The sequence below is a fragment of the Solanum stenotomum genome, chromosome 11 (assembly GCF_019186545.1).
Source record: "Solanum stenotomum isolate F172 chromosome 11, ASM1918654v1, whole genome shotgun sequence".
NCBI lineage: Eukaryota > Viridiplantae > Streptophyta > Magnoliopsida > Solanales > Solanaceae > Solanum > Solanum stenotomum.
This window is the reverse complement of record NC_064292.1, coordinates 52407543-52431648: the sequence shown is the minus strand read 5'-3', so window position 1 is coordinate 52431648 and position 24106 is coordinate 52407543. Positions and strand designations below refer to the sequence as shown.

Sequence of the window (24106 nt, the reverse complement as noted above, 5' to 3'; positions counted from 1 at the left end):
TGGATAAGCTTATTTACGCAACTCGTTTTCTACTTTTAATTTTAGACGAGTGAAATATTATGTATTTCTTTATTCTTATTTAAAGATTTTGGGTTTGAGTTCTGAATATGAAATAACTTTAGGGAGGGATATTTTACTCTCAAAACAGCCTCTCTCAATATGAATTCAAATTAATCAAACTCCATAACAAAAATATCAGGTGAAAAAAAAAGAAGACAACACTAGAATGGAGGGGCATTTATTAAAATCCCATGAATTTAAGAAGTACAAACTTGCAATATTGTGATCCACATCTTTTTTCAACTTAGCTGAGTTGTTTGAAATAAATTGGTGAATCAAAACATCAACACAAATAAAGAAGGAAACAATTAATATACCTTTTTTTAAAAATATATAAAAGTATATATTAGCTATCGTATAATGAACGGATATGAAATATACATTGATCATACACTTACTATAAACTAAACATACACTAATAACTAAGTTTTGTTCCACCATTCTATTTGCATGGTCAATATATAGAAACTAAATTTAAGTATGTATGACGTATTTTGAATTACAAGTTTCTAAAATATTTTCTTTTTTTTAACTTCATTTTTTTAATTTTAATTTTTATGTGTCTACAATATAATGTTGGCTTTGTCAAGAAGGTATTAATTACCTACGTTGTTTATATAGTTATAAAGAACATTAATTTCTCTTTTATTTCTCGTTCAGTGCCTAGTACTTCTATATTGAGATTCAACTAAATTTACAATCTCATTGAAAATTTTTAAATCTTTAGAAGTAAAACACCTCCTAAAAATAATTTCATATTTAGCAGGATACAAATTTTAAATATCTGATTAATAAGCTCATCAAATTAAGGAATTTGACTTTTCCAAAATGAAATTAAATTTGCCAACTAGCAACGAAGTACTAGTACACGAGCTTCCTCACTTACATTTTCCAAAAAGTAAGTTTCAACAACCTTCAAAGAATTAATTAATTGGTCAAACAAATATTATATTATAAAACTTCTATATATAGTGTCATTTCTCTTCTCATTTTCTCACATCTCAAAAAACACACAAATATTATATTATATTGCCTTAAACACAAGTATTATTAATATTACTTCTCAAAAAATGTCAAGTCCTAATTCACTTTCCATAATACTAGTTATTATTATTTATTTTCTCATCTTCTTATCTCCTACAACTATTCTTGCTACCAAATATAATGAAGCTTCAACAAGATTTAAACCTAAAATCAATGGAAGAAAAGAAGGTAATTTTCATGGTGATCAAGGTGTGGATGATTGTTTACCAAAGGGTATTCGACGATCGTCTGCTCCTAGTCGATACATAAACGATCAAACTTTAGGTACATCAACTTGTTCATCAATCAAGAAGGTGAATAAACCATGATGTTTGATCAAATTACTTCAATTATAGATGAAATATACAATAGAGATATGTAATATACATGTATTTCTTTCACTTTTTAAATATATATATATATATATATATATATATATATATATATATATATATATAGTGTGTTATGTATAATACTTATGTTGCAAAATGAAAAATAAATAAATTAATATAGTATTAAGTATAATATACTAGCTTGTTATATCTTTTAAGTAATGTAAATACTGCATCTCCTTTCACTTTAAGTTCAAGCCATTACTTTAATTATCACTATTTGAAGAGCAAGAACCATGCAAAAAAAAAAGTCAATATTAAAGAGAAAGGGGAAAAATAAAGAGTTGGCCCCATAAAGCCAGGCGTAAAGTTTGTGTAAATCATATCTTCTCCGAGTTTTATATGTGAGATTGAATTGAATTGAATATGTTATTGTTAGGATTACAGTTCAATGTGTTTGGATGAATTAGCTTACAAAATAGCTAGAAAATATATAGGTTGTGTAAATTTAAGTATATTATGCCTATTAAATATACATATTATACATAATATATACATAACATATACATATTATACATAATATGTATATCAATCTGCTTAATTCTATTTTTGTATAGCTCGTGAATTTGAATAATTTGACTAGGCTGTGAAACAACTAAAGCAAAATAACGGTTTATATGGTCCAACAAAAAATGGTAAGCAATTAATCTCCTCCTCGTCCATTTTTACTTGTTCATGTTTTACTTGACACAACCTTTAAGAAATAATAAATAGAGGAGTGATTTTGCGAGAATTCTTTTTGATTAGTATATTGAACAAGTAAAAATCACCACCACAGGTCCAAACGGTGTCACATGGAGCTTTGGTGTTGGGAAAAATCTGTCTAATAGGAAGCGTTTTTCTCTTTAATAGATTATACATAGACAATTTTTTGAATTAATCAAGCCCCCTATGAGTATTGAATATCGAACGTGTATACCAACATGAGTCTCTTTTTAGGAAACATATATCTAAAGTTATCTAGTTTCATTTTATGGAAAGTTACATGTAAAATAGTATAATTTTTTGGGAAAATACATAAAAAAACCCTAAACTTGGCAACAATCTTCTTTTTTCAATTTTCAAAATTAGTGATATCAATTTAGATTCATATCTTGAAAAAAAGAAGACCCTCTTCTTAAAATCGAAAATTAATATGAGTGAAAGATCAGAAGTAAAGAAAAAAAATGGTGGGGGTTCAACGATGAAGGAGAAAAAGAAAAGAAAGATGACGGTTGAAAGAGGGGAGGTTTGGAGTAGGAGAAAGAGGGTGGGGGTGTGGGGTTCGAAGAAGGAGAAATCGGGTGGGGAGTTTTGAAGAAGGACAAAGAGAGGGGGAGGGGGGTGTTTCGAGTAAGAAGAATGGGGTGGTGCAAGGGTGGTTGAAGGCGGCAGGGGGGTGGTGGGCTGTGGGGAAGAAGAAAGTGTGGGGTTGCTAGTAACTAAGGGTGGGGTGGTGGGGTGTGAGGAAGATGAAGAATGAAAAATGATGGCTGAAACGAAAAAAAAGGGGACCCGTATATCTTTTTTCTTTTAAATTTTTTGCCAAACGCGCTTGTATTTTTTTCACTTGCCATGTCAGCGATCTAAAGCTAAAGTTAGGGATTATTTGGAACTCTTTTATTTTTTAAGTGAATTGAATTACTTTAACGTTAATGTCTTTAATCCACTAAAAGGATATATGTTTATTTTAAATTATTTCTTTCGGTTATTTATTTTTTACTTGTACGCTATAACTTGAAAATTGTATGCGAGTGAAAATAAGAAAATGAAAGAGGATTATTAGATCTCGCTCTCGAATTCAGATGTAGAGCAAAAGATAGTAACGTATATACGTAAATAGTATTAAAAAATTAGAGAAAATACAGTAAAAAAAAAACTCTGAACTTGGCAGGAGAACTTACTTTAGTACTTTAACTTTACGGGTAATTCTTTACCCCCCTAATCTCATATCAAGTGAATTTAAATACACTGTCCTTCCCCTATCGAAGAGCCACGTATTCAGAGTTGACCACATCATCGCAATTTTATCAAAGTATGGCAACAATTTTAATTGGATCATTGTTTAGTATATCCAAATTTGACAATAACTAATGATATTTTGATCAGTACCCAAAACACAACTTCCTTACGAGTTAAAAGTCAAAATAAATGAATTCCACCCTTATGACCCAGAGTCTAGAGTAAGAAAATGCTCAGATCTATTACATAAACGTTATTGTATATTTAAAATTTCAAACTTCTATAGCTATACAACTATTATTTTTATTAAATTCGATATCCAATCAATCGAATAACAATAATAATAACATTCCACACTACCAATATTGGTAATATTTTCTCCAAAAGTAAAATATACACGAACCTTCTAAGATCTTTATGAGGTAAAATGACGAATTTTAATAGACGCTTGACCCAAATAAGTTTGAGATAATAAATTGAAATAAAAATGTGTTATTAAAGAAAGACACATAAACGTGTCATTTTAGAAATAGAAATTCTAAAAATTCTCTCTCTCTTCTTTCTCTCTCCTCTCCCTCGAAGCTTAGAATATACAGAAAGATTTAACAGACCATTTTGATACAATTTTACAAATATTTTTTTTCTATATATATAGCAGATTGATCTTGTTAGATTATGGGTTGCGCATCTTCAGCTGCAGGTATTTTTTTTTAGGTTCAAAAAGCTTTTATTTTATCTGGGTTTGTTAAATTTTTGCTTGATTTTGGATATGAATTGAGTAAAAATTGAATTAATTGATTCTTATTGACTGTTGAAATTATATTGCTGTTTGGATCACTTTGCACGTACCTCGATTAATTACATGGGTATTGGGTTACTATGTGTATTAATTAACTAGTATTTGAACCTGAGACCTCGTAGTTCTTAACCATGCCATGACTACTAGGGGACATTATTTTGTTTTTGATGTTGACTGTGGTGTCTGGGATGGTTTGGGAGCACCTTGACTAATTCCACGGATATCTATGCAACAGGTAGGTACGAGATAACTTTGTTCACACTAAGACGAGAACAAATGGGAAGAAATCACTTAGTATTTTTTTTGGTCTATGCTAGGATTTGAACCCGAGACCTCAGGGTTGTCAATCTACTTCATTGACCACTAGTTCACACTGTTGGGAGTATCTGTGATTTATGTTTATTCTTATCGTTTTGTATCTATACTGAGTTGTGGTTAGTATGATGATGATATGAGATGAATTTAAATGAAGAAATGGGGAATATAGCTGACCGTAACTTGTTTGGGATAGAAGTGTATTTGTTGTTGTTGTTTATTGAGTTATGGTTGGGAGTAGGATGGGGAAGGTTATACTAGCTAATGTTGTGTTTAATGCTTCCTTTTTGTCTATGCAGATAGGAATTCGGGACGGGCTGCTGGACTTAATCCTGATAATGGTGGAGCAATTGACCCTAAAAATCTTAAAGTGAAGGTAAAGTTTGAGACTTTGAGCTGAGCCCTTTCATGTTATGGCAGAGTATTAGTCCATATGCTCCAATTTATGTCACTCTTTCTATTTTTGACAGTTTGATATGTTTGACACCATTCTAGCAAATGTTATTTTGTACAAATTTCTAGAGTTCTCAAATTCATTTAACTAATCAAGTTTTAATTTTGATGCGATGGGTTTCAGCAAACTGTTTATATAACTATAACATTAGTAGTTGTTTCTCCAGTTGCCTATACTGTATGTTCGTCAATTAAGTATCTTAAAGTCCATGCTCAACAGATGGTGTCACCTAAATTGGGACGAGGGAGTTGTTTCTTCGATCCTAATACCTAGAATATTATGATAGTAGTAGACTATTAGTGTCCATATGACATTGCTTATACTATAGATCTTTTGATAAAGTAAGTAGTTTAATTAATGTGAAGATATTACCATATAATCAGAAAGATCTTTCTACAATTGCTAATCATTGTATTAGTTATTACATCTTCCACCCGCTTCGTCACTTCAAAAAGATGAGGGTTTGGTCTCTTCACACTTCTCCAACTAAAGAGGTCGCTTCTTCAACCTTGCTTCGCTTCATGCTGAAGAAGCGCTATACCTCACTTCGCTTCGCTTCACCGCTTTAAGCGATGAAGCGCTCACTTTTCACCACACAACCCACACTCTACTAATATTGGTTTATGATCAGAAAACGCAATCAATTAAATTGTTCTAACAGCCTCGTCCTGCTATGTGGATATTGAGAATCTATCAATTCAAGAAGCTTTTATGCTATCGTCTCCTCTTTCCTATGTCAATCTGGCTTCCTGCAATGATAGGTCAATAAGAGACATTTCCTGAATGAACTTGGAGAAAACCTGCATGTTTTTGTGCATCTTCTACAGTGTTTGTAGGGCAAATTCCTCAATTGGTAAAAGATTCATTAGGCCTTTTGCGTTTTCCACTTTAAATTACATTTATTCTCATTTTGATATTTTAATTTCACATTTTATAGTTGCATATATTGAGGACATGATTAAGTAAAAAATATGTTCTCTCCAACGGTTTAAACTTTTCAGTAGGGCGGCTGACACAATTCAACCATGGTATTAGAGCATGGAGAAGTTGTGGGTTCAAGAGACACTGCCACTGTTCATTAGAAAATCAAATTGCTTTTCCATAAAAAAGAATTAAGCCCGCACCTGAGAGGGAGTGTGACCTTTTCAGTTCGTACTGTTTATTTAGAAGTGAACTGTCAGTGGTGAGGTTTCTTGGTTCATAGGCTAACGAATCTGATTAGTACACAGTTTCTTGCTTAGACATTATAGTCAATCTTTGAGGACCTCAGTTCTATGTGAAGCATAGTTTATTTTCTTCTAATATCATACTCTGTCTAATAGATATACATCAAAGAACGAAGGTTCTTGATTATCATGATGACTTCCACTCATTCTTTTTGTCATTCCTTATCTCTGATGAGGAACGGATACTAGTTTAATTAGATGGTTAACTGGATATTGTTGAAGGTCAATTTTTGAGTCAATATAATAGTTTGAGCTAAATGGCGAATATATTCCTCATAATAATCTTACTTATCAAAACGACAAATAGGAATATACTCTTTCATGTTCATCAGTGACCTTTTAAATCTCTATCTGAAGTTAATTTGATGATCAGACTGTCTTATTGACAAACTTTAGAAAGTGTAGTGGCTTGGAGACATAGGCCTGAATGGCTGTTATGGAAATTGGGTGGGAACGTCTCAATGAGCATTTGTTGGGTCATGCCATTGTTTACTAGATTAGAGTCTGTCAAGTAAGAGTGTGAATTTGATCTACTGCTAGGCTTTAGCCGACTTATGTTCTTGCTGGAATAAACTTCCAGTATTGTATGTCGTGTTTATGAAGGTTGGTGCTTCTGGAACTTTTAGATTATGACTATTTATGTTCAATCAGTCTCTTGGTTGGAGTATATATGTTCTCCTGAATTACAGAGATTTCTTAAATGCACTTTTCTGCACAGGTGTGGCCTGCAGCTTTGTATGTTTTTTTTTCACGCATTCAAAAGTGTGCTTATAAGGGTCTTGCACCCTATTTGTGATACTGATATTGCCTTTTCCTCCAAACTTCATTTGCAGCTGGTACTCTTGGGTGATTCTGGTGTTGGTAAAAGCTGTATAGTTCTGCGTTTTGTACGTGGTCAATTTGATCCAACATCTAAGGTATGAGTATGTTATTGTAAAATGAATGTGTCATATCGTGTGACATTTGCCTATCGTATTCGGTTCCAACCTCCCACCTTTTTCTGTCCCTTCTGGTGTGTGTTTCACAGTTTCAGTGAACTGTGTTGGTGTATGCTATGTATATCATGTTATTCAAAAGATAATTTATAATTGTTGCTTTGATGATTTTAGGTGACTGTAGGAGCTTCTTTTCTGTCTCAAACAATAGCCTTGCAGGACTCAACTACAGTTAAATTTGAAATATGGGACACAGCTGGTCAAGAGAGGTATTGCGAACCAAGTTTCCTTCTTCTGCTCTTCACTCTAAGTAATTTTTTCCAATAACCGAGAAATTCCCTGTGAATTAGCTGACCCAACCCTTGGCTCGGAGTAAAAATGAGAAGTCCCTAATGGTTGACAAAAAATAATTGTAAAGAAGACCTTCAAGTTGTGCTGCCTGCCTTGGTTTCAGGTATGCAGCTCTTGCACCATTATACTACCGAGGTGCTGCAGTTGCAGTGGTTGTGTATGATATTACTAGTCCTGAGTCTTTTGCCAAAGCACAATACTGGGTCAAGGTATTTCTCTTAAAGAATGGAATAGAGTCTTCTGTCCCTTTTGTTTGATATTCGTGTTTGCATGAGATGATAGCAACTATGTAGCAGTCTGCCATTTGATCTGATTTTCATTTCTTCTTGTCTTTTCTCGATCTTTTCTTTTTCTTCTGTGGAAATAATTTGCTTGCCGGCTTGTGTTAAGTGACAATTCCATTTTAATTCTCTATTTATCCACTTCTTTTTTTCTTTCTCTTCCCCTCTTCTCGAGGGGGTAGGGGGGACAAGGGATGTTTTTTCTGCTGTGCTGAATTATGAATGTGTTAATGATTACCCATTGCTGCCTTCCTTTTCAATACTTGTCCATAGCAGGGGATTGCTTTATTTATATCTTTAGAGATTGCTCCTTTTCTTGTGACTTGATATGGCAGGGGATTTTCTCTGTTTGAGTAGAGCCGAATGTTTATCCATGAAAGAATCCAATCCCCTTATATGGTCATTCAGTCATTCCATCATCATTTACTAAAAGCAAAAAGTAATCTTTTTTTTCTTTTACATGGATGCGCGTGAGGGTACTCGATAAGGGGTGAGGATCTAGAAGTCAGATTTATCATCACTTAAATCGTAAGATTCAGGGACATGGATGGGCGATGTTAACAGGTGTTAAGACATGGGGAATAAATGTCAAGTAATTGTTTCAACAAAAATGCCACAGTAAGAAAGACGAGAAGTCGTTGAACCAAAACAAGTCTTAGTAAATATTTTTTGAAATATATAATATTTTGTTCATAAACATAAGTTATATGATAGCAAAATTTTATAGTACCTGTGCTTGATCAAAAAGGTTTCCAAGTACTTGTGTGTATACTAGTAACAACAACAACAACATACTTGTTGTGATCCCACAAGTGGGGGCTGGGGAGGGTGGGGTGTGTGGGGTAGAGAGACTGTTTTCTATAGACACTCGGCTCAAGAAAAGCGTTTTTCAAAAATATGTTTGAAAAATACAAGGGTAAAAAATCTGTGATGAAAATATTGAAGAAATGAAAAGTATTGACAGCTGAAATAATAAAGATACTAAAGTACTTGTGTGTATATCCAAAACAAAAAACCGCAAGAGAAAATCCACCCAGCTTATGTTTCTCGGCCGTAATTGTAGTCAAAGCACCCTGGGTAAATTGACCAAATCCTTTCTGTATCTCACAGATGCAGCAGAGATTTTTGATGGATCTGTGAACATACTTACATTGAAGCAATTTAAATTGCAATAAGATGTTGATAATAGTTCATTAGAGCATCATAATTTATGAAACAACTTGGTCAAAGATCGTTCTTTCTCAAGTTCATTACTTATTTAAGATTCTCTTTTCATTGTTTCTATGGAAGCAATGAATATTCACAAGCTAAAACAAGATCAATGAGAATCTCAAAAATGTAATTGTCAATACCCCTGTATCTAGAACGGTTAAATTTGTTTCCCCTAAAAGAATAGTTTCACCAGCTAGTTTCCCCGGGGGGTTCATGTGCAATGTAGATTATCCTGTGTGTCAAGTGTTTTTGATATGAATCAAGAACCACAGTGGTGGGGGGCCACAAACTAACTTGCTCTAATTGATTGATAAACATCTCCAGAAGATCCTTTCAAGGTTTATTTAGGGACAGGATTTCAAGTTTACCTACTTTTTTTTGGTTTCCCATCTGGTGTCTAGTACCCGAATGGGAGCCGACTAATCTGGATTCGTGCATTGTAGGGCCCATTTCTGGGGGTGATGCTCCCAACAGGATTTTTGCCATTCCCAGTGCTCAACAAGTTGGTTAAGTTCACCAACTGTTATCATGAATTAATATGCATGATATCCATATCTTAGACTTGTCGATCAGCATGAAGGATAACGTTACGTTTGCCGGTTCTTGTTGATTGGTGTCCAATTAATTTGGTATTTCTTCATTTTCTAAATGAGTCAGTCTGTCACGACAATAATAACTATTACATCTCAATCCGAGCAGGTGGGTATGCTTTACGAATGTCCAGTTTCCATGTGACTAGTCATCCTGTCGGACAGGCTTGTGCTAAATGATTTGTGGTTTTTGAAGTTCAGTATTGTGTAGAATATTCTATATCATAGCTGCTAAATGAGAGCCATTTTGTAGGAATTGCAAAAACATGGGAGCCCTGATATAGTCATGGCTCTGGTTGGCAACAAAGCTGATCTCGATGAAAAAAGAGAAGTAACGACACAAGTGAGTATCGTCAACGTCTTACCAACGCTGTTAGACATGAAATTTACTTCTGGCGTACTGATCTTTTTGTGGTACTTACTTTTGAAGGATGGAATTGACTGTGCTGAAAAGAACGGTATGTTCTTTATAGAAACATCTGCTAAGACAGCTGATAATATCAACCAGCTGTTTGAGGTATGTTCCTCATGTCATTTCTCAAAAGCGAAACGTCAACTTTTTAAGGTGTATAAATTTAATTGGGACCTTTATATAGGTGAGTTTAGTGAATTCCAATGCAATTAACCTACATTGGTTCTGCAACTGTCTAAATTTGGATTTCGCGTGATAGAACTTAATCCAGTTGTGGGGAGACTATCGTTTGTTCATTTTAGTCATCTTCATCGGGCTTTTTAGTTTTCTCTTGCTTTTCTTGCCCTCCTTGTTTATTGTCGGAGTTTGGTGAAGTGAGGGAACAACACAAGTAGTTTTAGTCAGATCAAGAGAGTTTTCTGAGGATCTTGAGTTCCCGGAGATTAGTTTTGTTCAATTTAGCACTAATCTCATATCAATATGATACAAACTAAAAAGAAAAAGTACAAGTAGTTCTTTATATTCCCTACTGGCATATAACTCTCCGACATGACTAAACGACTCCTAGAGAACAGTAGAACGGAAAGTATAGCATACTACTTATAGTCGAATATATAGATCCTTATCTTCCATTATGCGTTATGTTTCTCTAGGCCTGCATTTGAACTCGAACACTAGGTAATATTCACTTGTTGATGACTTTGCTTGCAGGAAATCGCAAAGAGATTGCCACGCCCGACTGCTGCTTGACCATCAAGAATATGCTAATTGCTAATGTACTGCCTGTAATACTATGTATATGAAGTCATTCTCAGTCTCTTTTTCTCTGTAGTACTCTTGTTACGATTTCTGATCTTGTGATCGCGATCCTCTTCAACGAGGCATCCTGATATATATAACTGTGAGAATTGAGGAGACCAAAAGCTCACTTCAACTTGTGAAAGTTTGAAATATTTGAATGATTCAGTGACATATATACATGTTTCCAGTTCAGTGAAATTTAGCTATCTGTAACTAACATGTGATACCTTATTAAACAGAAAAAAACTAAGTGTTAGTATGTATGCTAAGGTTCCAAAAATTTGAAAAAACAACTGCTTTATGACACTTTGGTTTATAAATATTTGTGTGACGCAGCTTCTTTGAGGTTTCGAGTTTGAATTTTAGGTAATGGAAAAATCCTTGTTAGAGAGTGTTGCTCCTGAAATATGGGTAATGGACATCGGGTGAGAAATAAAAAAAAAATATCACGTGTTTGCATAGGGTGTCTACATCTAATTAAACAAGTAGCTTTATAAGTTAATAAATCAAATTTAATCATGATTAAGTGATAAAAAGTGTGTATACAAAATATGTGCCTTTTATTCATTAATTCGATATAAATATTTAGTGTAGATACATAAAACAAAAAACATAAAATTTCATTAAAACTCCCATTCTTGAAAGACACGTAATCAAATAAAACTTTTAAGTCCTAAATAGGAAAAGATCTAAATAAAATAAAATCTTTTAAAAATTAGGTTTTAGAGTCCTAAATATAAAAATTTCCTACTTTAGTTCAACAAGGAAATATTTAATAACTAAACTTTCAATTGATTTCAAAGTCTTAAATATTAAAACTAGGGGTGTTCACGGGTTGGTTTGGATCGGTTATTGGTTAAAACCAAAATCAAACCAACTTAATCGGTTTTAAAGTTATCAAAACCAAACCAAATTAAATATAATATACATTTATCAGTTTGGTGATTATCGGTTTCGGTTTGGTTTGGTTAGGTTATTAACCATACACAAAAATAAAAGAAACAATTCATTTAAAATGTGAAAAAAGTGACAACTATCCATTCAAAATAAAAAACAGTTAGAATGACTTAAATTACTGAACTTTCGATCACTAAATTTACTATCAATAAAGCTTTAAAATTCACTATATTGGCCTAGAGGAAGAGACTAACATTTTCAGTCCCACAAAGAATTGTCATAGACACTCATATACATGAAATCAATAAGATAAATGTTTCATCTTGGACATTTTCCCTTTCAATAAGTAAATTATAAAGAAATTTTAATGAAAATATGTATAAGATCTTTAAAATTGTTTATAAAAACAATATATTAAGTATGTATATTAATAAAATATATGTATATAATTCATCGGTTCGGTTCGGTTATTTCTTATGTTTTTTTTTCAATAAAACCATAACCAAACCAATTACTATCGGTTTTCAAAAATCTAAAACCAAACCAAACCAAACCCAAATAAAATCGGTTTTATTTTATCGATTTGGTTTGGTTTTTCGGTTTGGATCGGTTTTTATCCAAACCGTGAACACCCCTAATTAAAACGAACAATTTGTCATTATTTATTTTTCCTATTGTAACTCAAAAATAACTCGTTCCTAACCAAACTAAAACAGAAAAAAATATTACTATAAAACAAAGTTTAGTTTGTAAAGGTTTAGTGAAACGCTCTACCTCTACCTCTACCTCTGATAACCTAAGTTTTTAATATTTCTCTCGAAATCAATGGCATCATCATCGAAAAAAATGTTGATCTTAAAATCATCGGATGGTGATGAATTTGAGATTGAAGAATCGATGTATAACGATAAAAAACATAGTTGAGGACGATTATACCCTCATCCCATTGCCTAATGTGAATACTGAAAACCTAATTGTAATTATTGAGTACATGAAGAAGCATGCGGAGAAGACGGATTCAAACGAAGAAGAAATTAAAGAATTCGATACGAATTTTGTGAAAGATAAGAACTATCCAAAGATGTTTGAAATTGTATTGGCCACAAATTATCTTCACATTAGCGTTTTGATGAATTTGTTGTGTATGGCGATAGCTGATAGAACTAAGAATAAGTCTGTGAATGCTATTAGGAAGATATTTAATATTACGAATGATCAGACTCCAGAAGAAGAAGAAAAGATTCGTGAAGAACATAAGTGGGCTCATGAAGGAGAAGAAATTGATGAATCTCTTGATTAAGTTTATTTATGATTTTTTTAGGTTTTAGTATAATTTATGATTTGGTTTTTAGTTTTACGTAGGGTTTAGCTATTTTGGATTTTTATTAATTATTTCGTGTTTTAATTTAGAGTACCTATTTTTTTCTTTTGATAATCAAAAGGTTATATTGTCCATTAAGATTAACATTTATATATATTATAACATTTTTGTAGCATGCATAATGGCTTACACAAAATTATTTTTGCATTGATATGAGATAATTGTTTGGTATATATTGTGTTTCAATGGGATAGAGCTTAATTTTCGTTTTATCACATAAACTATTTATTTTAAATCTTGATAAATAATTAAGATTTGATATTTCATTATTAAACATGAAAGTGAAAAAAAATCTCGACCATAATTCAATATATTTGTCATTTGCAATGATAATAAATAAATCAGAACGTCAAACTATANTATATATATATATATATATATATATATATATATATATATATATATATTTTAATTGATTGTCGCAAGCTGCGCATACAAACATATATTAAAGTCCTTTAAAAATGTAGATTAACCTTTTTGTTCTTCGTTAAAATAATTTTCCTCGAATTAATCATATATATATAAAAGAGAATCATAGGCCCGCCTATGTGGCGTCACCATAAACCAAGATTGCTTTTTTAAATTTATTTATTTTCAAAACTAGCCTTCTCCTTTCATGAAACATTGTGACTTTTATGAAGGATTGCGATCTTTATGAAAAGTTGTGACTTTTACGAAAGATTGTTACCTTAGAGTTGTGACATTTTCGATAAAGCACAATAAACATTTGTTGACACTACACTTTGTTGTCTATAAATTGAGGGATTTCCTCTTATTGAAAACAACGAAAATTGTGAACTTCTTTTTCTTTTGCACAAATAAATATTGGTGTACTTTGCTCCTGTTGAGTGACTTACTACACCATTGTATTTGTATCAATACATTGGTGAATAGAATCGTTTTATCCGGAGATGATCTATTCCTTTAAATCTCGGGTATTAGAGTGGAATAATATCCTTTGCATTCAGTGGACTCAATTTTTTCCTTTATGTTTCATTCTATTGTTATAGATTCTAGTATGTTTTTTCATAGTCATTAGTTTATGCGTATGTTACTAATATAACATTTTAAGATTTCGGAGGAATGCTTTGCCTTAAGATAAAATGTTATTGACAATGTAGAGTATGTATTGGAAATACAGATATTATTGAATAATCATATGTAATAAGCTTGATAAAAGAGTTCATTCTCATGCGAAACACGAATAATTTACCTAGTTATTTATATATGGGAAGTAGTTATCCCTTAAATTAATAAGGACTTCTAAATCTAAAATATATGGATTTTAAACTAATATAGAATGTGTATTTTTTATTTTTTATATTAGAAGAATAATTAATTTTCCTTTTTAAGTGTAGATAGGGGTGACAAACGGTGAATCGAGTAAAATATGAATTGGTCAGAAATAAGTTAGGCGAAAATGAATAAACTTTTTGACTCGATTCATATTTTTTATATGAATAAAAAATGGATAAATTCAACGAATATATGAATATCCATATTAATCATATTATTAATTATTCTTTTTTCTTCTAAATTTGTTTTCTCCAAGTTCATGAGAAGATTCTAGAAATGTGAAAGAAAATCACTAACTATAAATACAAATCTCCATTTTTGGGGAGCTTTTTAGGGTTAAGTCATTTCTCCCAAATTGATCAACAATGGCGTCGTCATCATCGGCACCGGAGAGCAAGATTCTGACCTTGAAATCTGCCGACAACGACGAATTTCAGGTCGAAGCATCCATCGCCGTTCAATCTATAGCCATCAAAAACATGGTAGAGGACGGTTACACAGACATTCCGCTGGTGAACATCAGTAGCGAAGTCCTTATCAAAATTATCGATTACCTGACGAAGCACGCGGAGAAGTCTGGTTGTAGCGAAGACGAACTGAAAGAATTCGATGATGAATTCGTTAAGATGAGCATCAAAAAAATGTCTCTGTTTGTATACGCTGCTAATTTCCTTCACATTGCTGATTTGACGAGCCTGTTATGCCAGGCGATTGCTGATAAAATTAAGAACAAATCGGTGAATGCTGTTCGGAGGATTTTTGATATTACTGGTGATTATACACCGGAGGAAGAAGCAGAGGTTCGTGCTGAACATGACTGGGCACATGAAGGAGAGCTTGATGATACTGCTGATGAGGACGATGTTGTTCGTGATGAAAATGAAGGAAAGAGTGATGACAACGATACATCAGAGGAAGAAACAGGTGAAAATTGATGACGACATTGTTGAGTACTTAGTTTGTGTTCATGGTTTTAGCTTGTTCATTAATGGAGTAATTGGAGGATTTTGATTAGTTTCTGGAAACTTGTAATCTGGTACTCTGTTTCATTGATGGATGAATTGGGTTCCTGTGATTTGCTTCTGTTGTTTTTCTATTTTCAATTGGAATTTGTTCATCTGTTGAATCTTTTTTGTTGCTTCTGGAGCGGGTAGAGTGCGTTGTGACTCGTGATCGTGTGAACAGGAAACTCAACTCTACGTGCTCGATAAAAGGCTCCACAGAAATGGTGGGCCGCTCTGTGTTTACCCCTCTTTAGCATGGAGTTGGTGGTTGCAATCCTAGCGAGTGAAGTTTTTATGAATGTGCAATCTTAGCAAGTGAAGTTTTTATGCATTTTTAGAGTGTGAGATTAGTGGTTAATGAATTTGTAATTTTAGCGAGTGAAGTTTTTATGTCCTTTTAGAGTGTGGGGTTAGTGGTTAATGAAAATGTGTCATCCTAGCGAGTTAAGTTTTTATGCATTTTTGAAGTGAGGGGGTTAGTGGTTAATGAATGTGCAATCTTAGCGAGTGAAGTGTTTACGCCTCTTTAAGAGTGTGGAGTTGGTGGTTAATGAATGTGCAGTTCTAGCGAGTGAAGTGTTTCCATCACTTAAAACTGTGGAGTTTGTGGTTAATGAATGTGCAATTCTAGCGAGTGAAGTGTTTCTACCACTTAAACTGTGGAGTTAGTGGTTAATGAATGTGCAATCCTAGCGAGTGAAGTTTTTTCACCTTTTTAGAGTGTGGGTTAGTGGTTAATGAAAATGTGTAATAATAGCTAGTAAAGTGTTTATGCCTCATTAGAGTGTGGGTTTAGTAGTCAGTGAATGTGCAATCCTAGCGAGTGAAGAGGTTACACCTTAGATGGTAGCTTTAGTGGTTAATGAATGTACAATCCTAGCGAGTAAAGTGTTTGTGGGCTTACGGGTTAATGAAGTACAATCCTAGCGAGTGAAGTGTTTTACGCCTTTTTAGACTGTGGGTTTAATGGTTAATGAATGTACAACCCTAGCGAGTGAAGTGTTTGTGGGCTTAGTGGTTAATGAAGTACAATCCTAGCGAGTGAAGTGTTTTACGCCTTTTAGACTGTGGGTTTAGTGGTTAATGAATGCACAATCCTAGCGAGTGAAGTGTTTGTGGGCTTAGTGGTTAATGAAGTACAATCCTAGCGAGTGAAGTGTTTTACGCCTTTTTAGACTGTGGGTTTAGTGGTTAATGAATGTACAATCCTAGCGAGTGAAGTGTTTGTGGGCTTAGTGGTTAATGAAGTACAATCCTAGCGAGTGAAGTGTTTTACGCCTTTTTAGACTGTGGGTTTAGTGTTAATGAATGTACAATCCCAGTGAGTGAAGTGTTTGTGGGTTTAGTGGTTAATGAATGTACAATTCTAGTGAGTGAAGTGTATGTGGGTTAACTGGTTAATGAATGTACAATCCTAGCGAGTGAAATGTTTACTCCTTTTTATAGTGTGGGTTTAGTAGTTAATGAATGTGCAATCCTAGCGAGTGAAGTGTTTACGCCAATTTAGACTGTGGAGTTAGTGGTTAAGGAATGCGCAATTCTAACAAGTGAAATGTTTACACCTCTTTAGAGTATCGAGCTGGTGGTTGATTGAAAGGAAGTGTTTATTTATTGAGTTTATATGCAAACAAATTACTAATTATGTTGGGTAAATTGTTGAATTATTTCAAACAAGTCAAACTAATCGTTTGGTTTTCCTCGTCGGTAGGAAAGATAAAACTGAACATGGATGATAGTGTCAAGAAATATTCTTATTCATTTTTGTTGAAAAGGAACATTAATTCCACGTTAATATTAAGAAATAAAACTAAATTCCAGTCCTCGTTGCCTTTTCTTTGTCCTTTTCCTGCTCACTAGAAACAAAATTGTACTTACCACCGAGGGTCGTGGACTCGTGGCAAGATGGATATGATCGATTCTTCCATTATTAGCTAAAAGTCACAAGTTCATACCCCGGGGAAGCTTTGGACACCCTTTGTCAAAAAATTATAATATATATACAAGTAAAATGATAAACAAAGACGCCTTAAGAGAGCCTAGACGCACAAACTTTAAGTGTTCATGTGGTCAAATCTCACTATTAATAGCTCTTTTTTCACTTTTTAAGAAGAGATACACTTATTTATGAAATTTCTAGCTCCGTTTTTTTTCTCTCCATATTTTAAGAGGAGGTACACTCATTTGTCCCAAAAAAATGTACTTAACCAATTCCTGGACACCCTTCGTGAAATTTCTAACTCCGTCACTGTTCATACCTAAATATTGAAGAAAAAAAATGTTGATAAAGAGCGTTTCCCCTTTAATTGTCCTTATTATGGTGAAATCCAAAATGATTGGCCCCTATCGAACATCGAGTGAAACCCGAAAATAAATAAATTAGACTTAAAAGAAACAAGTAACACTAGTACAAGAAGGAATAGTTTCAATTTGCATGTTACTAAGGACAAGTCAATTAGAATCAAATAGGACTATTCATCAAAGGTCCAAATTTAATATTGTGGCAACGTACAACAACAACAACAACAAATAAAGTTAGTTACAACTTTTTTTCTGCTTATAACTTTGTACAAAGAACAAACATAACACATTTCCAAAGTTTTCATAAAATAAAAAAACATGGCAATGAACAATATGAATCAATTTTCTTCTGGAGAAATCAAACACGGTGTTAGTGATGGTGCAAAACGCGAACCAGGCATTGCCCCTTTCGTAACAAAAACATATGATATGGTGGAAGATCCGAATACGAACTCTATAATCTGTTGGAGTTCATCTGGTACTAGTTTCATTATTTGGGATCATAACAGATTTAGCTTCGAAGTTCTACCAAAATATTTCAAGCATACTAATATGTCAAGCTTCGTTTATCAGCTCAATAACTATGTAAGTTATCGCGTTTACTTTCTTGATATCATCATGTGCATTTTTTTTCGATAGAACAGTAATATGTATTCGATGATTCATTAGGGATTCAAGAAGATTGGACTTCAGAAATGGGAATATGGACATTATTGGTTTCAAGCAGGGAAAAAACACTTGTTATGTAACATAAAAAGGCGAATGAAAAATCTGAATGCTCATAGAGATTTTAATCAAGAAACTTATTTTTACGGAGTGGAGGAAGAGATGAGGAGCCAGAGAGATCTCAACGTTACGTTGAAGTCAGAATTCGAGAAGTTGAAAGAGAGACAAGATGATATGGTTAAGGGAATCGCGTCTTTAAAGGAATATTTGGAGAAATCAGAGGCAGAGTCAAGGAAATTCCTCTGTTTCTTAGCAAAAGCAGTTAAAAAAGTTGTTGCAACTAAACGTGATGTGGAAGTTAGAGATGTAATTACGAGTAAACGTAGAGCTGAGGATGTAACGGGGAGTAGTAAAAGCTCGGAGAAGAAGAAGATGACTGATTTTTCAGCGATTAAACGAGTATATGATATCGTGTAGAAGCCTAAGATTGAGGGAGGAAATGTATGATCTACATGGTAAAGGTATTCTTGTCCTTCTGTAATAAACTATCACTTTTTTGCAAGTTTCATATCCTAACTAACAATCCATTTTTCACTTTACCTACCTGAACTATCATTCCCTTTGTATGAAAACACACCTCGATGTTGAGTAGGCCAAATATTTGTTCTCATTTGACAATAGGAGCGTGTAGGCCAACTTAGCATCGAGGTGTGTTTTTAACACAAAGGAGTGACGGTTGAGTTATGAAACTCGCGAAAAAGTGAGAGTTTAGGTAGGTAAATATAACAATGGATAATTGAGATATGAAACTCGCGAAAAGTGTAACTTAGATGTGCGTGTTTTATCATCAGCATTTTAATTTATAGTAGTAATAACTAACTTTTGTGTTTGAAGTTATTTGTTTTCTTGTGTAGCAGGGAGAAGAATTGAAGCTATAACATATATATATATTGCCTTTCTTGGGAGTCACTTCTTTTTTTCACCTTTGTTGTTCGGCTTTCTCCAGATTCCACTTGTGGGATTACACCAATATGTTATTGTTGTCATGTTGTTGTTTGGTTTAGTACTTAGTTAATCTTGCTATATGTTTATTTTATGCATGTAATTACTGAACTTTTATTATCAACTCTATATATATAATAATATATGTGTGTGTGTGTTAGTTAAAGCTAATTCTTTTTTCCTTTCTGGACTTTGAAATAACTTGATAGTTAGTACATAAATGTTATTCTAATCAATATTGTTAGAATTTTTCAAAATTATTGTCGGATCTTCGAAAAAGTCAATAATTTTTGAAGGATTTAATACACGAAAAATAACATTTTCGAATAGTCTGAGCAACATCACTACTAATACATGAGCAATTTCATGAGATTCTTTATCAAAAAAATAAAAATCAGTAAGAAAGAAGAATTTTTTTACGAAATGGACGGAGTTAGGGGGTAAACTGTATATATAAGATCAAAATTATGTTTTTGTACGTCTAGTTGATGTTAAATTTCTTTAGCTTCTTCATATGCGTTACTTCTTTATATTTTGAATCCTCTTAATGAAAATCACAATTCCGCCATCGTTAGACCATGTATACATATAATCCTCAATGTCATAGGCTAAAATTGCATCATAACAATAAATAACTCAATTATTCAGCAGTGCAAAATACACTAAAACACCATGAATAACAAGCAAAGTAAAAGAACTAACATTATATCTAAAAGATCCATATAGACCCTTTAGCCACTACTTATTACTTTTTCTTTGATAACTATAGTATCAGGATCAGCTTGGACACACCTCGACTATCTAACTTATTAATAAACTATACGATTACTATAACCTAGTTAACGGTATCATCAATCTCAGGACCTTCAAATGCCCACGGAGCATCGTTGATAATCTCTTTCTCTTCTTCCTCAGTAAGATCATTCGTAATCTTTAACATCTCGCGAACAGCTCTAACACTCTTGTTCTTCAGCCTATCAGCTGCAGATTGGCAACACAACTCCATCAACTCGTGAATGTTCAAATAATTCGCAGCCATTATGATATCGAAGAGCTCTTCCCAATCCACACTCACGAATTGCTCATCGAACTCCTTGAGATCGTCTTCCTCACCTACGAGAGGTAGTAGAAATTAATCCATTTATGTGTAAGTCGAGTTGAGTTATGACTTGATCTAACAGATATCGAGTTAAGTTCATCTCAATTTTCGTTAGTACTTATGTTTCAAGATCCTCTATTTTCGATTATCTGATAAATTACTTAGTTTAACATGAATCCTTCGATACGTTTGCCTCTCATGCTCAATTACTTAAAGTCAAATCTCGAATGTAATGAGCCTATATAGGCTCATTGCATACATTACTCCAACAAAAGAACCTGTCAAAATATCAGGTCAGACCATATAATACGACAAGTCAAAATCCAACCAAAGCTCAAGAGAGATTTGGCCATGTGGCGCGACTTGATTTATGATCTATTATTTGAACCAACCAATATTGGTCCATGCAAATTTTAAGCAAGTTATGACTATCATTTTTCCACCTTGTGAAACTTCACTAGTGGAATCTGAAACTCCACCAGTCGATATAATCGTATAACTATACGATTCATCAGAAAAGGAAGCTTACTTGCAAGCACAAGATCTGTCCCTTAGTCCTCTTTGGACAATCTTTAATCAGAGAAAGAAAACGTATATTCTATCAATCTTAGAGAGACTCTCTATTCTACACGGAAAAAACGTATTCAATACAGACAGGCTCAGGGAAAACATCCTATACTTGAGATAAGTGAGCACAAGAGTTTGTAATGAATGCTTTTATTAGTACTTGAAATAAGTTAGTTTTTCTATATAACATGATTATTAGTTAATGATTACTTTTTTTTTCAAATATATAACAGAAAAGTGACTATTCATGAACTTTACCCATTTTGCCCTTCCCAATTTGACCCCACTCACCCATTTACCACATTATTATTACTCACCTGTTTCCACAGCCTTTCCTTTATCATCGGCTTCGTCCTCATCCTCGTCCTCATCCTTAGTAATGTGCTTATTCAGATACTCAATTACTTTAGTTAACGTTTTACTATCGATATTTGGTAATGGAATTACACCCGTAGCACATCCATCTTCGATCATATTTTTAATCATTTCCGATTGAATAATTGCTGCTTCTTCAACTTCAAATTCTTTATCGTCGTTTGATTTTAATGTCAACATTTTCTTTGTGTCTTCAGATTCTGCCATCGATGAAAATTTTGAGATTTTTTTTTTCCTAAAATAAATGAAATAATGATTTAGTTTATTTGTGTTATTTTTTTTTAATTAGGGGTATTTATTGAGGTTAAAACGGTCCGATAAAAATGGATCAATGTTAAAATTTGGGATTGAAAATGTAACGAATTTCCCTAAAGACTAATTCTTTTTTGGTCTGAAAATAAATAAATAAAATCATTTGTCATTTTTTCTAGCTTTTTTAGGGTCAAAATGGATCGTAAATAATGGATACAAGAGGTCTTTTTTTTTTCTTTCTATTTTCTATTTTTGTCTACATTAGGAAAGATTTTTTTATTTTTTTACTACCGTTGTCTGTTATCTACATTGAAAGGTATGAGTAACTCTGAATTGAGATTTTAGGGGTAAACTCTTTTTAACAAAGATAAATTTATATCGTGTAGGGCTCGAAGCTAGAATGTGTATCAGTCAGTTTGGTTCGATTTTGAAGTTAAGTGGTTCAACTTATCGATTTATAGACATGACTATAACTACAATGTTATAGAACTATTAATCTAATAAAAAAGTATATCCTAAAATATTGATCAAAGTCCATGTAATTTGATTTTCGTAAGGTGAAACGTGACAAGTAAAATGAAGAAAGAAAATTAAAATTTAATATCTATTTGATCTACTCATGTTTATGTTATGTACATTGGAGGGTAGGACTAATTCTGAATTGAGATTTGCTTACGGAAAGTTTCATGTTAGGGGTAAACTCTTCTTAACAAAGATGATTTTATATCTTGTAAGCTCGGAGCTAGGGATATATATCGGTTGGTTCGATTTTAAAGTGAAGTAATTTGACTTATCGATTTATAGACATGTTAAATAGTTATAAAATCATTAATCTAATGAAAAAGTATATCCTAAAATATTGATCAAAATTCATATAATTTAATTATCGTAAAATAAAATATGTCAAGAGTGGGTCAAGCAGAAAAAACGCGTCAGCCGTGACTTTTTTCTACTTTTGACCACAAAAAAATAAGAAGAAGAAATGTGAGTCAAATGATCAATTTCTAAAAATAAAATTAAGGAAATAAAATCTAATGAAACAAATGAATTTCATAAACATAAAAATCTGATGATTTATGAAAATTATTAAAAGATTTCATTTCTTATAAGTAAGTCCACACATCTAAGTATTCTTATCTTCGTTAGTTTAATGAGAAAATAGACAAATGCCTTCCTAACCTATTATCGAATTTTCAACTATACACTTATACTTTGCGGGGTCCTATTACCCCCCTAAACTTTTTAAAAACAAAATATATACCACCCTAAAACTAGACAACCACATTCTCAACATGTAGTGATGCACACTCGCTACAACTGTTATTTTTTATTATTTATATTTATTTTTTTCTCTTTATCCCTTTTTTCATTAATTACAAAAATTCGATAATAGGTTAAGGGGGCATTTGACTATTTTCTCTTAGTTTAATCTACTGAACATGTGCGTTCGTGAATGTCCAACAGTCTACTGCATACAACATGATGGTCGTCTAATTAAGCACTACTCTCTAGTTCTTACCTTTAAGCCTTGGTAACACATTTTTATAGCACAATACCACAAAGGCAAGCATCTTTTACCGATTCCACTCCAATATGATGTGTTATGTCATCATCAATGAGTTTCCCCATAATCTCCTTGGTGACGCAAACTAAAGGTACTTAAAATTAGAGGTGGCAAAATTAGTCCATAAAATTATAACTCATTCAACCTGCCTATTTGTAACTTCCTCTCTTAGATAAGACTCATGCATTGATCTTCACTTCCATCTCCATTTTATATGTTAAGTCGTCACTAAACTTACACTTCAGCTACTAAATCTCTTCCAACGTTGTTTAACTTTGAAACTTTTAGATTCAAAGGTCCATCTCCAAATTAACACAATCTTTATAATGTCCTTATTCAAAGTATAGTTGGTAGGGATTATTTCCTCTAATCCACATTTTTAAAAAAAGACTATAATAATTATTAATGACAATAACATAACAACAATATAATAATAGGAGTAATCAAAGGCAATATGCATGCCGGCAGACATGTCAATATAAATATATGACAACTGTCTTAAACACATCATTTTTCATGCTCCCATTTTGGACCAATTCTCCCATGCCAAGTCAGCCTTTCCCAGCTTGTGTCATTCAATAAGACGGGGTGGAGACACGTGGGTGTAACGAGTCCATCTCTAATCTTCTTCGATGAAAAACTATATTGTATATCCAAAATAACAATTAATGTCATTTTATGTATATATAATAGAAGTTGAATCTTCTTAACGAAATTTTTGATTCTGTTGATATTATATTTATTAGTAGAACTATGTTGAAAATTAAGGTAAAAATAATTTTTTATCTTAATAAATAGATTTATATATGGCCAAGAGATGACATTTTTTCATTTATCTTAAAGAAAAACATAAAAATTTTACTTATAAACTCACTTTAGTTACTTGGTTACACAAAGCAAGTTGATGTATGAC

The 24106-nt window shown here is 32.8% G+C and overlaps 4 protein-coding genes and 1 pseudogene across 4 annotated transcripts; 4 read left to right on the top strand and 1 right to left on the bottom strand.

Moving 5' to 3' along the window:
• Positions 1 to 3915: 3915 nt before the first annotated feature.
• On the top strand, positions 3916 to 10969 carry LOC125845150 (ras-related protein RABF1). The gene is made up of 8 exons (XM_049524588.1): positions 3916 to 4116; positions 4830 to 4906; positions 7044 to 7127; positions 7320 to 7414; positions 7600 to 7705; positions 9833 to 9922; positions 10010 to 10096; positions 10703 to 10969. Exons 1-8 carry the CDS (start codon positions 4092 to 4094, stop codon positions 10739 to 10741), a joined length of 603 nt encoding a protein of 200 aa, XP_049380545.1. The 5' UTR covers positions 3916 to 4091; the 3' UTR covers positions 10742 to 10969.
• A 1545-nt stretch (positions 10970 to 12514) lies between these two features.
• LOC125846062 (SKP1-like protein 4) lies at positions 12515 to 12989 on the top strand (annotated as a pseudogene).
• Positions 12990 to 14660: 1671 nt separating this feature from the next.
• LOC125844655 (SKP1-like protein 11) lies at positions 14661 to 15474 on the top strand. The gene has a single exon (XM_049523972.1). It carries the CDS (start codon positions 14732 to 14734, stop codon positions 15299 to 15301), a length of 570 nt encoding a protein of 189 aa, XP_049379929.1. The 5' UTR covers positions 14661 to 14731; the 3' UTR covers positions 15302 to 15474.
• Positions 15475 to 17986: 2512 nt separating this feature from the next.
• Positions 17987 to 18811, top strand: LOC125846061 (heat stress transcription factor A-6b-like). Its single transcript, XM_049525519.1, has 2 exons — positions 17987 to 18253; positions 18338 to 18811. The coding sequence occupies exons 1-2, from the start codon at positions 17987 to 17989 to the stop codon at positions 18809 to 18811; spliced, it is 741 nt and encodes a 246-aa protein (XP_049381476.1).
• A 1304-nt stretch (positions 18812 to 20115) lies between these two features.
• On the bottom strand, positions 20116 to 21602 carry LOC125844821 (SKP1-like protein 1). Its single transcript, XM_049524162.1, has 2 exons — positions 21320 to 21602; positions 20116 to 20449 (listed from the first exon to the last, which is right to left on the bottom strand). Exons 1-2 carry the CDS (start codon positions 21582 to 21584, stop codon positions 20172 to 20174), a joined length of 543 nt encoding a protein of 180 aa, XP_049380119.1. The 5' UTR covers positions 21585 to 21602; the 3' UTR covers positions 20116 to 20171.
• Between the last annotated feature and the right edge of the window lie 2504 nt (positions 21603 to 24106).

What these genes read in the sequence shown, in the direction of transcription:
- LOC125845150 (XM_049524588.1), top strand. Translation starts at nt 4,092, where the DNA reads ATGGGTTGCGCATCTTCAGCTGCAG. An exon ending in AAAGAGAAGTAACGACACAA is followed by an intron (nt 9,923 to 10,009) that starts GTGAGTATCGTC and finishes TTACTTTTGAAG; the next exon opens with GATGGAATTGACTGTGCTGA. An exon ending in ATATCAACCAGCTGTTTGAG is followed by an intron (nt 10,097 to 10,702) that starts GTATGTTCCTCA and finishes CTTTGCTTGCAG; the next exon opens with GAAATCGCAAAGAGATTGCC.
- LOC125844655 (XM_049523972.1), top strand. Translation starts at nt 14,732, where the DNA reads ATGGCGTCGTCATCATCGGCACCGGAGAGCAAGATTCTGACCTTGAAA.
- LOC125846061 (XM_049525519.1), top strand. Translation starts at nt 17,987, where the DNA reads ATGGCAATGAACAATATGAATCAATTTTCTTCTGGAGAAATCAAACAC. An exon ending in TTTATCAGCTCAATAACTAT is followed by an intron (nt 18,254 to 18,337) that starts GTAAGTTATCGC and finishes ATGATTCATTAG; the next exon opens with GGATTCAAGAAGATTGGACT.
- LOC125844821 (XM_049524162.1), bottom strand. Translation starts at nt 21,584, where the DNA reads ATGGCAGAATCTGAAGACACAAAGAAAATGTTGACATTAAAATCAAAC. An exon ending in AGGAAAGGCTGTGGAAACAG is followed by an intron (nt 20,450 to 21,319) that starts GTGAGTAATAAT and finishes TACCTCTCGTAG; the next exon opens with GTGAGGAAGACGATCTCAAG.